This window comes from Gymnoscopelus microlampas (assembly GCF_963454915.1).
Source record: "Gymnoscopelus microlampas genome assembly, chromosome: 9".
In the NCBI taxonomy this organism is placed as follows: Eukaryota; Metazoa; Chordata; class Actinopteri; order Myctophiformes; family Myctophidae; genus Gymnoscopelus; species Gymnoscopelus microlampas.
Genome location: NC_139946.1, coordinates 26,458,528 through 26,471,925, shown reverse-complemented (window position 1 = coordinate 26,471,925; position 13,398 = coordinate 26,458,528). Strand labels below are relative to the sequence as shown.

At 37.4% G+C, this 13,398-nt stretch overlaps 3 protein-coding genes across 3 annotated transcripts; 2 read left to right on the top strand and 1 right to left on the bottom strand.

Moving 5' to 3' along the window:
- Window positions 1-382: 382 nt before the first annotated feature.
- ing5a (inhibitor of growth family, member 5a) lies at window positions 383-6,245 on the top strand. Its single transcript, XM_084067350.1, has 8 exons — window positions 383-516; window positions 2,521-2,592; window positions 2,763-2,929; window positions 3,232-3,343; window positions 3,439-3,538; window positions 4,500-4,635; window positions 4,891-4,952; window positions 5,051-6,245. The coding sequence occupies exons 1-8, from the start codon at window positions 480-482 to the stop codon at window positions 5,088-5,090; spliced, it is 726 nt and encodes a 241-aa protein (XP_083923476.1). The 5' UTR covers window positions 383-479; the 3' UTR covers window positions 5,091-6,245.
- Window positions 6,246-6,439: 194 nt separating this feature from the next.
- cep19 (centrosomal protein 19) lies at window positions 6,440-8,101 on the bottom strand. The gene is made up of 2 exons (XM_084067351.1): window positions 7,811-8,101; window positions 6,440-7,207 (listed from the first exon to the last, which is right to left on the bottom strand). The coding sequence occupies exons 1-2, from the start codon at window positions 7,938-7,940 to the stop codon at window positions 6,861-6,863; spliced, it is 477 nt and encodes a 158-aa protein (XP_083923477.1). The 5' UTR covers window positions 7,941-8,101; the 3' UTR covers window positions 6,440-6,860.
- A 1,163-nt stretch (window positions 8,102-9,264) lies between these two features.
- pigx (phosphatidylinositol glycan anchor biosynthesis, class X) lies at window positions 9,265-12,449 on the top strand. Its single transcript, XM_084067561.1, has 6 exons — window positions 9,265-9,397; window positions 10,024-10,102; window positions 10,650-10,785; window positions 10,897-11,110; window positions 11,961-12,061; window positions 12,172-12,449. The coding sequence occupies exons 1-6, from the start codon at window positions 9,340-9,342 to the stop codon at window positions 12,307-12,309; spliced, it is 726 nt and encodes a 241-aa protein (XP_083923687.1). The 5' UTR covers window positions 9,265-9,339; the 3' UTR covers window positions 12,310-12,449.
- The last annotated feature ends 949 nt before the right edge of the window (window positions 12,450-13,398 follow it).

Below are 13,398 nucleotides of genomic sequence, written 5' to 3'. Positions count from 1 at the left end.
GTAAAAGTACCAAAACATTGGCATCAAAATATACTTAAAGTACCAAAAGTAAAACTACCCATAATGCAGAATGTCCCATTTCAGGATTAAAATGTATGAAAATAGCCAAAGTTTAAATAGGGCTTAAGTGGTTAATGAATGTTTTATAATAATAATAAAAACATTCTACAAGTAACTAAAGTTTCCAAATAATTGTAGTGGAGTAAAAGTACAATATTTGTCTCTGAGATGAAGTGGAGTAGAAGTAAAAGTACTGGAAATTGGGAAATACTCCAGTAAAGTAAAAACACCTCAACATTGTACTTAAGTAGTACAATACTTCAGCCAAAAGCTCATTTGAATTGACTTTGTGCGTCCATAACAAACTGGACAACCCCGGGTCATAAAACGAGCGCTCCCTCTACACTGCTATCGCCTGCCAGCCAACTTGTGGGAAAATAACGCATTAGCAACACAGTTAGCAACACGGCTAACCTGAAATGGCGACGGCGATATACTTGGAACATTACCTTGACAGTAAGTTTGTGCTTCCTAAATGTGTTATTAAATAGTTTGAGTTAAATGTATATCCACATACTGTGGCCTTTATGAAGCCGCCGATACTCCCAGCAAAGTAACAACTTTATGTGGTAATATATAATGATAATAAAGTGTCACAGCCTAACGCTATAGCTGGGTTTAAAACCTTATAACGGGACTGGGATGCGTTCGCTTAGTAAAGGTCATATATGTGAGTTTTGTAACAGACACACACACGTAGCATTAACGAGTGTAACGTTACTCCAGGACGACTCAAGTACACAGTAGGCTACCAGTGGTGGAAGAAGTACTCAGATATTTTACTTAGGTAAAAGTATCAATACTGCAATGTGTTCAAATGTTACTTGAGTAAAAGTACAAAAGTATTGGCATCAAAATGTTCTTTAAAATTACCAAAAGTAGAACGTTTTGAAATATAAAAATCTCTTGAAAATAGTAGATCTACAAGCTCACAATGCATCACCACGCATTGTGAGCTTGTAAATCGGATATTTTCACATGGCACGAGAGGTATAGGACTGAGGTGGTTAATGTATGTTTTGTAATAATAATCAAAATCTACAAAGTAACTAGTAACTACATATTTAAAATAATTATAGTGGAGTAAAAGTAAAATATTTGCCTCTGAGATGTAGTGGACTAAAGCAAAAGTACTGAAAACTGGAAATACCTCAAAATTGTGCTTATGTACAGTACTTGAGTACTTTAGCTACTGTACTTTACACCACTGGCAAACGTTTGCCAGTTGCTATAACGTTATGTTACCCTCTTAACAAACTACTGATGTGGTGACTTAATGACTTTGTATGATTGTTGAGTCGCACTAGTGTTGTTGTTTTTAACGTGTTACGTCAGCATTAACAACATTATTAAAACATGTTACATGTACATCTTGACCGTCATTTCCCGGCCATAGACCTGGGCCGTAGACCTGGGCGGGATGTTTGATTGTTGCTCAAAGTGCGTCATGTTTAGCACGATACGGACTGACACAGGTGTGCGTTGGTTTTACTTAAAGGGGACGCCCCGCGTGGGCGGAGCATTTCTGACACTGTCTTGTGCCGGCCCGTTATTGTGCATGTACTCACTCAAGTCAAGTACCATACTTAAGTACAATATTTCCAATTTGCATACTTTTACTTCTACTCCACTACACCTCAGAGGCAAATATTATACTTTTACTCCTCTAGAATTATTTGAAAACTTTAGTTACTTTGTAGATTTGAATTATTATTACGAAACATACATTAACCACTTCAGCCCTATTTAAACTTTGGCTATTTTCAAAAGATTGTAATACATTTTATACATCATATGATACCTTTCACATTCTGCATAATGAGTACTTTTACTTTTGGTACTTTAAGTATATTTTGATGCTAATACTTTTGTACTTTTACCCAAGTACATTTTAAATACCTGACTTTTACTTGTAACAGAGTATTTTTAGATTGTGGTATTGATACTTTTACTTTAAACATTTCAGTACTTTTTCCACCACTACCCTTGTGATTGTGATGCTATTGTTTAGCGTAGTATATTTTCTGTGTACGCACTTTACAGTATATTGTTTGTTTGTTTCAAAACTCACTATTGGGGAAACTCGCATTGATTTGAGATTGATTGAACTTGATTTTATGTGACCTCAAAATCCTTTGTAAATAGCCAAGCTCAAGGATATATACTAGACTACAAATAGTGACCTCAGTTTTCTTTTTTTCCCACCTAGAAACAAAACAAACACAAAAAGAAAATGTACTAAACGCGTCACTTCAGTCCCCTTCCTGGCGGGGCTCACCCTGCACTTCATTTATGAATATTCTAAGAACATTAGTCATTTATTTTAATGTCTGGCTACTGTTACTTGGCTCATTGCACTGCTTATATTACCATTTCCTCCTTGTAAAGCTGATTACCTAATAAACTGTATGTACTATAGCTATGTAGCCCTAATTTACGCTTAGTTATTCTCTTGTTCAGGTATTGAGAATCTACCATGTGAGCTGCAGAGGAACTTTACTTTAATGCGGGACCTGGACAATCGAACCGAAGGTGATGCATCTATTCAGAGCTTTTGACTACACTGGAATATTGATATCTCGTCTATGTGTGCTGCAAATTTAAACTCACTGTGTTTATGGAGAATACAAATTACAGCAATCATCACCAAAGAAAACACTTGTTTCTAGCATTGTGCATTTTTTTGTTTTGACTTCGTGCAGAGAAGAAAAGTGAGATTGACAAGCTGGCTCAGGAATACATAGCCAATGTGAAAAACCTGGCTTCAGAACAGAGGGTTGAACACCTACAGAAGATCCAGAATGCTTACAGCAAATGTAAAGAGTTCAGTGACGACAAAGTGCAGCTTGCCATGCAGACCTATGAAATGGTCAGTGCATTTATCCAATTGTAATAAATTTACCACAAATTGGTCGCTTTTCCTTGTCTGTTTGTTTTTGTTTCATTACCAGATTTGCATGTCATCTACATTTCAATTAGAATTTCTTTAGACACTTGCACCCCATTTCATACTTAGTCGTGTGGCAGAAATGTCCAATCTACATGCTCACGTGTCTTGAGCTTATAGAATGTCATAAGCTGTCAAAATGGGGGACGCCTGGTTGAAAGTGGTTAAGATTTTGGCTTGTTATTAAAAAACGTGTTTGTTCTCACACAATCTGTGTGCTGCAGGTGGACAAGCACATCCGCAGGCTGGATGCTGACTTGGCGCGGTTTGAGAATGAACTGAAGGAGAAGCTGGCGGTGAGCGGCTACGAAAGTCCAGATGGAAGAGCGCTGAAAAGTAAGTTTGGTCACCGAAATGCTAATTCAGAGAGCACTTTCTCCAAATCATAACAGATGTGTGCTCATGCATATCCATGCCTTGTTTTTGCTCAGAGGCTGAATCCAGAAGCCTGAGAGAGAAGCGCGGGTCTAAGGCAAGAGGAAAGAAAGGCTCTGATGAAGACTCTCCCAGGAAGAAGAAGCTTAAAAACAGGTACTTTTTCTGTGGGACCACTGTTTTTCTCTGTAGCTGGATGAATATTCAGATGTGGCGATCGCCGATGCGTTCTTTACAGGATAAATCTGCACATTTTCCACATGCCTTTAGCCCAATGACTTGGACTCAGTATACCAACTTTTATACCAATTGTATCCAATCAGGAGAGAGAATCCCTCAAAGATCATTTATTATCTTCCAATATTATTGTGTTCCAGATCCAATATGTCTTCTAATTTGTTTTTGTTTCATCACTTCCAATTTCACTTGTTTACCCTGTATGCGTTCTCTTTCCTGATGAGATAAAATTGGTATCCTGGCCTGAATATTTATTTTCTGTTTACTAATGAGATGGAGAGACCCCTGTTACTGAACATGCCAACCCTTTAACACTAGCAATGATTGCCATCGGAATATAGAGCTAACACTTATTTTAACAAAAAAAAACAATGTTTTATGTGATGCTGGAGATGCTCTGTTCATTTTCTGCTATTTTATAACCCCCAAACATCCTATGTTACCACTGCTAAAGCTTAACCTGTTCTTTTTTTGTGCTCAGCTGTGAAATCAAGATAAAATATGCTGTTGTATGTGTATTGTGTATATCTTGGATGTGACACGAAGTTTCCTAACAGTTCTAAATAAATCAATATAATGGCATAATATGAATACCTGACTTATTATACTGTGCCTTACTGTACTGACTTTACATGTGATTCACAATGAGGTAGTTGCTTAGGTGTCTAGATTATGTCATTATTTTCTGAACATAAATGCAACTTTCTGATCTTATTCCTTTTGAGATAATGGACTTTGAAAGCATGCATACTTATTAAATATACTAATGAAATGTATACATTAAATGCATTTCCCCTAAATGTTGCCGTTTTTAACTATTGCCAGGCAGTGGCTGTATTGTCTTATTTAATTCTGTCCATTTGTTCTGTTGTAACCCTAGCCCAGACCTGAGTGATACTCTCCTGCAAATGCAGCCGTCAGATGTTTTGGACATGCCAGTTGATCCCAATGAGCCCACGTACTGCCTGTGCCATCAGGTGTCATATGGAGAGATGATTGGTTGTGATAACTCTGATGTAAGTTTTCTGATGTAAACAACCTTTACCCTGGTGTCGCTATTTTGGGCAAAATGGCAAAAGTTACAGATCTAGATCCTCATGAGCTAGTAGATCCACAAGCTTGTAGATTAGCTATTTGTCGTATAGCTAAGTATATAGGGCTTTTAAGAGCCTCTGTCCAATTTGATGGTAAAGCATGTGAGGATTTGTATTTTGATCTCTTGTTTATGATTACAAATTGTACAGTAACATATTTTTCATGTACATTTTCAGTGTCCAATCGAGTGGTTTCACTTCGCTTGTGTTGATCTTGCTACAAAGCCCAAGGGAAAATGGTAAGTTTTTAACATACATTTTTGGTGGGCTGCATTTCTGCCCATGCAGTGGAAATCCTTTAGTTTGTATAGCTTTATTTATTGTGTTCATCTTTCAGGTTTTGCCCTAGATGTACCCAAGATAAGAAGAAGAAATGAGATTTCATATATTACTTTTCTAATGTATTTTGTTGACCTAGTTGAATTGTGTAATATATATATTTCCTTTTTTATAATAAATAACCTTCCATATAAATGGAGGGTCAGAAACAAAGCTTTTATTTAAAGGCCCAATCCAGAATTGGAGTATAGCTGCTCTGACACCATTCCCCATTTTTAGCTTCGCTATTTATGTTCTTGGATTTATTTTAATTCTCAAATTGATTTGTAAAGCTCTTGATTCAAGTTCAAAATGATAACGCCAATAGTAATAAGGTAAGAAACATATGCTGATGATGTAAATTGGGGAAATTGGCCTGTTCTTGTTGGTGGATCAGATAGTTAAAGAGATTACTCTGTCATCAGCAAGTCCTGTCCTATTAGTCTGTGTATATGCTCATAATTGATATACTCAAGAATCCTGGATTGTGGCTTAACATACTTGAAATTATAATTTTTATAAAGGAGAACTATTTTTCAGATTAATAGCCTGCTGATATTTTTAATCTAAGACCCCTAAATCCTTACTAAAATCATGTTGATAAAAGGAATTCCATGTGAGTTCAGTTTCCTACCTCCTTGGCATGCACAAGCACTGCATACATGACTGCAATTGATACCTGTGTAAACTATGTGTTATGATTAGCTTAAGCCTTAAACCAAACAAAACTAAAACCTATTCTGTCCTGTTTTGATTCTCAGAAACAAAACAAAAAATGACATTTTTGAATGTATTGTGGTACTAATGATCAGTCAGTCAGTGTCTTTTGTCAGTTGAAAGAGGCATTGAAGCACTTTGAATGAAAATAGCCCCTGAAGAGGTTTTAATACTGCAGGCTTGTTTTTATGTAACATTTAAAACTTAGCCATAGTACATCACATCAAACAATATGAAAAATATATTTTATATATGATACAATATTTTGTGGACACATTTATTTTCCAAAGATATATATTTGTTGTATTGTACTCCTTATTGAGTTTTCATTTTAAATGGTTTATTCAATAGGATTCTCAGCATCAATTTGCCTGTTCAGCTGTGAATATCAATCATGTCTATGTGTAATGTTAGTCTAAGCTTGGTGTAAAGGAGCCAAAGTCTTTGTATTTTGTAAAATTCAGTATTTTATATTAAATAAATATTCAAAACTATTCATGTATTCATTCATTGTACATTGTGAGCTAGAAGTATTTAACATGGTGACAAGGAATTCAGTCAGATACAGTATCTGACAAATGGAATGGATCTGTCTTTCTGCCTGCTCCCAGTGAGTATCTAAGCACTAAACCTTTTGCATCTGTATAAAAAATAGAACAATTTAAAGGGCCCCTTTGGGACATTCTGCTGAGCCTGCAGAAATCAATAGTTGCAAGTAACATGGTCAAACTAATTTGAGTACATATTAGTTTTGTTTTCCTAGTACAGAGAACAGAGCAACAGGTGGACAAGCTTGCGCTTTTGAAATATGTGCAAAGGACAGCATGCTGAAATTAAACTCCTCCTGCAGTCAACCTGAGCTACGTTATATTTTTTAGTAATAAACTCCATTTAAAGTGGATATCTGGTTTGTGGTTCACTACTGAGTGCAACAGGAGCAGGAAGGTAACAGCCAACATTGGGGATGGCTATAACTGAATGGCTAGGAAGAGAGGCTGTCTGGGAAACGGAAGGTCCCAGGTTCACACCCTGATCCCGGGTATGTGTCATAAGTGTCCCTGTGCAAGACACTTGACCCCGCGGGACTAACAAAGGTTTCCGTTTCACATGTTTTAAAATGCATTATCAGAGTCTTCATCCCAGCTGCACCTTTCTTTAGGTGCCGGAGTAAATTCTACTTCCAAGTCATAAACAAATTCTGGGTCATCCTTGCGCCTGCGATTGCGCTCAAAGAGCTCATCCATTTGTCCCTTCTTGCGAGCCAGTTCCTCGTCATCTAGCTTGTTGAGGTCTTCATCAGGGTCCACGTGAAAAGAGTCGAGACTCTGCTGTAGACTGTGGCCGTGCATGTGATCTCGTAGCAGTATGTGAAGCCTTTCTAACTGGCTGTGTGACACTCCCTCCAAGTATGCCTTGTGCCTAGAGTTGTTCTTCAGTCTTTCAGCAGCCATGCCACAATCTAAGGGGAGGTAGAATGGACATTGTGACACGAATTTGTATAGGTAATTCAAATAGTCAGTAGGAACACAAAAAAAATCTCATGCCAAATAAAAGCAACACATTAGATTCTACACAATTCACCACCCAACCATTCTGGGCCAAATGTATTTATAAAATGTCAATGTTGATAGAACTTTTTATGACAGAATAATTCAACTTTAATTTAGTTTATAGCTATTAATATGCCATTGAATATTGCAATAAGTTAATAATTTTAAATTATAACAAATTATACAACCTTTTGTATGTTATAAGGAAACATGTATATCAAACTAATATTTTCCAAAGTGTTATGCATATAGTTTATAACCATGTTTTTCTCATTTACTGTATATTGATTATATTGCTTGATGATATTTTTGTTAAAGTTACACATTTTTTTATGAACATTCTTTATATTTTTAAGGGATACTGTATGAAATGTATTCAATAAAATTACACTGAATGTTGAAAGAAACCAGTTATAGATTGTGTGTGTGTGTGTGTGTGTGTGTGTGTGTGTGTGTGTGTGTGTGTGTGTGTGTGTGTGTGTGTGTGTGTGTGTGTGTGTGTGTTGCCCTACCTGAACACTTGGAGAAGTTCCTCACAGGTATGATTCTTTTGCGTATGTTGTGAGTTTCTTTGTGTTCATAGATCACAATGATAGAAGGAGGGCTGAAATGCACTCCACACCGTTTGGCCTCAAAAGACATCTTTATGTCAGGAAGGTTGTTCTTTTCTCCACGTTCTCTCAGTTATGCGATTATCACCAACTAGCTACCTTTGATTCAAACTAAAACATAACCTATAATACTAGGTTTTCATGTAATAAACGTTGCCTACTTGCCATAAACTCTATGTCCGAAACCTTGTCTACTAGTAGAGTGACTAGAGTCGAACTCGTTTCTAAGGTTTGTTTGCACGCAGTGTTGCCAGATCTTGTGAGAGAAATAAGCAACCAGGTCTAGGAAAACAAGCCCAAAAGAAGCAACTAGGCAGTAGGCCACTGTCCACCCACATGAGCACTTTCGTCGACTATTTGTCTTTTTCTTTTTTTTTTAAAGGTATAAAATGTAGAATCTTTTTTAGATGGGTGGGTCCTTGGATAATAATTACATATTCATTTGGGGGTCCTTGACATGAAATATTTTAGAACCACTGGTTGTCTATGGTTTCAACATTAGGAAACAAGACCAAATAAGCAACTACACTTTAGAAACAAGCCCCAAAAACCGCAACCCACAGCTACCAATTTTTACAAGCAACTTTACAGAAAAAGAAGCCCAAAGTCTCTTATAATAAGCGGACATGGCAACACTGGTCAGCGGTGACAAACGTTCGGCTCGCTAAACTGAGGGCGACTGTGTATTATGCCCATCATTTGATATAAATAAATGTATAATATATTACAATCTTCACCACTGCCGGTATTTATTCTCATTTGAGTGTGTTAATAGTTACCTTCCTTATATATATTTGACTGCTAAAATGTACCACGAGTTGTTAGAGTTTGGCATATTTTGATACTTTCAACCAGGCATCCCTGTAGACAGCTTCCGCCTTACTAAAAAGGGTCCTTCTTGTGTTGCCATGTCGGCTTATTATAAGCGACTTTGGGCTTCTTTTTCTGTAAAGTTGCTTGTAAATATTGGTGCGGGCTGCGTTTTTTTTGGGCTTGTTTCTAAAGTGTATTTGCTTATTTAGGCTTGCTTCCAAATGTTTTAATTATTATTTAAACCAGTGGTTCTCAAATATTTTCATGAAAATGTTTTGAGCCAGCCAGGGAGCATTTGTGTCGTTAAAAAGTGTCAAAGAATATTCCAAATATTCCACATTTTATTGCAAGAGTTTTTGAAAATAGCAGATCTACAAGCTCACAATGCGTCCCATCGCGACGTGTTGTAGATCGGCTATTTTAAAATAGCCACTGTGAAGTGCTCATGTGTGCTTCTTTTGGACTTGTTTTCCTAGACCTCGTTGCTTATTTCTCTCACAAAACTTGGCAACACTGGTCCTTCTGATTTCACTTCCGTAAACAAATGGAAGGAAGAGGAACACTGTCAGTTATTCATTTGTAAACTATTTAATAATAACTATTAGAACGAATCGATCATGTATTTTGTACTCTTAACTACATTGACCTATTTAGTGACATGTTCAGCTGTAAAGGGTAAGTTGTTGTTTGATAATTATGATAATATGATCTTAATAATAACTATGTCAATCTTATAAGTATTGTTGTCAGTGGTGTAAAGTAACAACATTTACTCAGTACTGTACTTAAGTACAATTCTGAGGTCTTTTGACTTTACTGGAGTATTTCTAATTTTCTGTACTTTTACTTCTACTCCACTACTCGGAGGCAGACACTTTTACTACACTATAATTATTTGAAAACTTTAGTTACTATATACTTAATTGTAGATTTTGATTATTATTAATATTATTACAATTAACCACTTCAGCCCTATATACTTTTTGTCCACTTGAAAATAGCCGATACAAGCTCTACAAGTTTATAGATCTGCTATTTTCAAAAGATTTTAATACATTTGATAACGTGTTAAATGGGACATTCTGCATAATGCGTTTTTTAACTTTTGGTACTTTAAGTATATTTTGATGCGGCTGATGCCAATACTTTTGTACCTTTACTCAAGTAAATTTAGAGTTCCAGACATTTATTTGTAATAGTGAGTGTGTTTCTGCATTGCAGTATTGAAGTACTTTTTCCACCACTGATTATTGTATTACATTAACGCCTGTTCGGACATGTTTACATTAAACACTTTTCAGATGACATGTGTGGCATTCTTAAGCCGTGGCTTTTGTCAACATCGATTTCAATGGAGATATATAAAAAAGGGTTTCACAGGTAATGTCAGTGATTATATACGTTTTTGTTTTTGTTTTGTCAACTATAGTGTTGATGGTCTTGTATATTATTGTAGTATGTTTTTAAATTTAATTGATGAATTGAATACACAGGACCACAATGGAAACCATACCATAGGACTTTTTGTATTATCCTCTTAGCACCACTATATTTATTTATTTATTTATTTAACAGGGACAATGCACATTGATCAACATGTCAGTTATTCACGTCCATGTAAATGAGCCAGAGTTAGCCAGAGTTGGCTAATTTTCATCTGTAGTCCCTGAGCAGGCTGTTAAAGTGGCATAGTTATCTATACAAAAAGAGACATCATCGTCAACTATACAAAACAAGTAGAGATAGTACAGAAGACAAAACAAATACAGTAAAATATGAGAAGACATATACATATAATCGTACCATATACCATTTGCAAACTGTTAATAACGTATTCAATCAATCAATCAACATTTATTTTCTAAGGCAAGAAACAAACAAAAAAACAAATCTGTTTGTAAATCTATGATAATGTCATGTGTTTTAGGGAGCTGGTAACCACTGTTAAGTTTGGTCCTGATGTTCCTAATGGCCTCAAAGTTCTGCTGATTCATAGATGGCCGAGAGGCGTTTATGTTGATCCATATGAACTGGCATCACTGAGGCATCATAGTGACTTGGAGGTATTGCTATTTGAATATATGTTCCATATGACCCCAATGTTGTGCACATTCATTTTCCATTTGTAGATCCAAATATCAAAATTATAATCATTCTTCATCCGACTCTAAAAGGTACTCCTGGATTCAACCATTGACCTGGAGGCACCTGCTCACAAGTCTGTGGGGTTTGTTGCATTTGTGTATCCCTCCCTGGAAGAACAGAATCCCACTCTTGTTGAAGCAGTCGTTCCAATCCATGGCCGCTACCATGAACCCTCTTATGACGGTGAACAGTTTGTTCTAGTCCATTTGGAACTCCCAGAGCTGCTGCTGCGTACGGACACATGTGAGTTGAAAATGTTTTTCCTTCTGAGTAACCTACATCTTGGCTTTCAGATGTGTCTAGAAAAAGGTTTTGGGAATTGATAATGCTCATCCTACTTTATGTGGGGATGCCATATTCTGTATGTTCTGTATTTAACACCAGTAACACCAAGTAAATATTAATAGACTTTTGGATAACCTGGAAGAAAAAATGGTTTCTAATTTGTTAATATAAGATATGATGGCACATGCAAAACCATTCTGCTCCATAAGCAGAAACGTTAAAATACCTTGCACAGTTCTCTGGAAAAATAACTCAAATGTATGCTCAAGCTGAAACAAAGTTATTTTGGTTATAAAGGAAGGTGGAACCCCAAAACATAGGCTTATAGTTTATTGAAAAGTAAGTAAATTGTAGGAACTTTTAGTTTAGCAAAGGTGCATAGTAATGGAAAGGAACACATCACCAAATGGAAAATGTAGACAGTTTCTGGATTATTTAACCACATTAACCCTGGCATCCCTACATTTTCGAATTCCTTCACATTCTTTCCTTTTTTTAAACTATTTAAAACATTTCACAACATGTTGCGATGCAATTTGAGCTTGTAATTCAGCTATATTGCCATTTGTTGTTCAACATATTGTACAACAATGTGGTATAAGTGGTTAAAAATGACCCCCCCCACACACGCGCGCGCGCGCACGCACACACACACACACACACACACACACACACACACACACACACACACACACACACACACACACACACACACACACACACACACACACACACACACACACACACACACACACACACACACACACACACAAATGAAGTTACTCAACTGAAAGTCCTCTCCATACAGGTTCACAGCTCAGCCACTTCTCATCACCCCATGCTGTTGTGGAAGCTCCGTGCACTGCTGACAACTCCAGCATATGTCAGTGGGTCAAGATCCAACATCAGGTGTTTGTTTACCAATGAATCTTTACAAATTATGTGATTTCTATCAATGAAAACCATGGTACTCCCATTCTTTATGTCTGCTTTAACTCCAGAATGTTTGTGTCATGTAGGAGCAAGCCCAGGCAAGCTTCCAGATTCCGGTTGGTGACGGGTCTTTGATGACATCTGTATGCGCGGGAACCCTTGTAGTTACGCTGATGTGCTGTGTGGCACTCTCAAAATCCATCTGGAAGCATGGCATTTTTTAAACAGATAACCATGCATCTAACGGCTGTATGTTAGATGTAAATGCATATATTGTATATTTTTGTAAGTTGTTGAATTCTTGAGATTTTGCACTGCACTTTGTTATGAAGGATTTGTGGATGAATTAAAATACTTAAATACATATTTGATACATTATTTTATACATTAAATGTTGGTCACCGAGTTATGGCCATTTGAAATGTTCGACACTGCTGTAACACTGCTGTAGTAGTGCAAGGAGCAACGGTGTGCCTGTGGCCCCCAGGGGGTCCTAATGTGGCCCCTGGTGTGACTGTTGTTATGGCAGACCCATGAACCGTGTCTGTGCCAAGTTTGGTGTAGAGCAATGGTGCACCCAGGGGGCCCTGATGTGGCCCTTGGGGGGCACACGTGGCCCATGGCCCCCTATTCTGATGCAGGCCCCTGAACAGTGTTTGGGCCAAGTTTAGTGAGGATTGGAGCAACGGTGCACCTGTGGCACCCAGGGTCCCCCGGGGGACCCTGATGTGGCTCCTGGGATGTAACTATTGTCATGGCAGACCCCGACCAGTGTTTGTGCCAAGTTTGGTGCGGATCGGAGCAACTCTGCATATTACGTTAATGACATCCACCGTCGGTCGGTCCGTCCGCCCACCCGCCCACCATCTCTAGGCCATTTTAATGTAGGAGGATATATGAACTGGAATGCTTTTTGAAAAGCAGGTTGTAAGTTACAACTTGCCGTCACCACATGGGATTTTACAATCAGCATGGGGCCCCTAAGATGATGCAGGATGCTCTTACAGTCCAGTCCACAAGCTGCTCTGTCAAGCCAGCTGGTACACAAGCGATCTAATAAATGTTTAGAATGTTTCTCAGATTGTGTATGAAGTCCCCCTGCTGTCTTCTTTTGGTACCACATATTTGAGAACAGCTGAAAGAGGTATGGCTTTTCACAAAAAAAATACCTCCTAACATAAGGTCATTGAGGTAACCTTGTCAGGTTTGCAGTTTACATGGATATAATTTGTGCATTCATCCAAAATGAAGATAAAACGCTAACATAATTTGGGAATTATATTTTTACATTCAAGTCTTCTAATCTGGGCTGA

What these genes read in the sequence shown, in the direction of transcription:
- ing5a (XM_084067350.1), top strand. Translation starts at nt 480, where the DNA reads ATGGCGACGGCGATATACTTGGAACATTACCTTGACA. An exon ending in AAGAAGAAGCTTAAAAACAG is followed by an intron (nt 3,539 to 4,499) that starts GTACTTTTTCTG and finishes TTGTAACCCTAG; the next exon opens with CCCAGACCTGAGTGATACTC. An exon ending in ACAAAGCCCAAGGGAAAATG is followed by an intron (nt 4,953 to 5,050) that starts GTAAGTTTTTAA and finishes TTCATCTTTCAG; the next exon opens with GTTTTGCCCTAGATGTACCC.
- cep19 (XM_084067351.1), bottom strand. Translation starts at nt 7,940, where the DNA reads ATGTCTTTTGAGGCCAAACGGTGTGGAGTGCATTTCAGCCCTCCTTCT. An exon ending in GAACTTCTCCAAGTGTTCAG is followed by an intron (nt 7,208 to 7,810) that starts GTAGGGCAACAC and finishes ACCTCCCCTTAG; the next exon opens with ATTGTGGCATGGCTGCTGAA.
- pigx (XM_084067561.1), top strand. Translation starts at nt 9,340, where the DNA reads ATGTATTTTGTACTCTTAACTACATTGACCTATTTAGTGACATGTTCA. An exon ending in GACATGTTCAGCTGTAAAGG is followed by an intron (nt 9,398 to 10,023) that starts GTAAGTTGTTGT and finishes AACACTTTTCAG; the next exon opens with ATGACATGTGTGGCATTCTT. An exon ending in TATAAAAAAGGGTTTCACAG is followed by an intron (nt 10,103 to 10,649) that starts GTAATGTCAGTG and finishes CATGTGTTTTAG; the next exon opens with GGAGCTGGTAACCACTGTTA.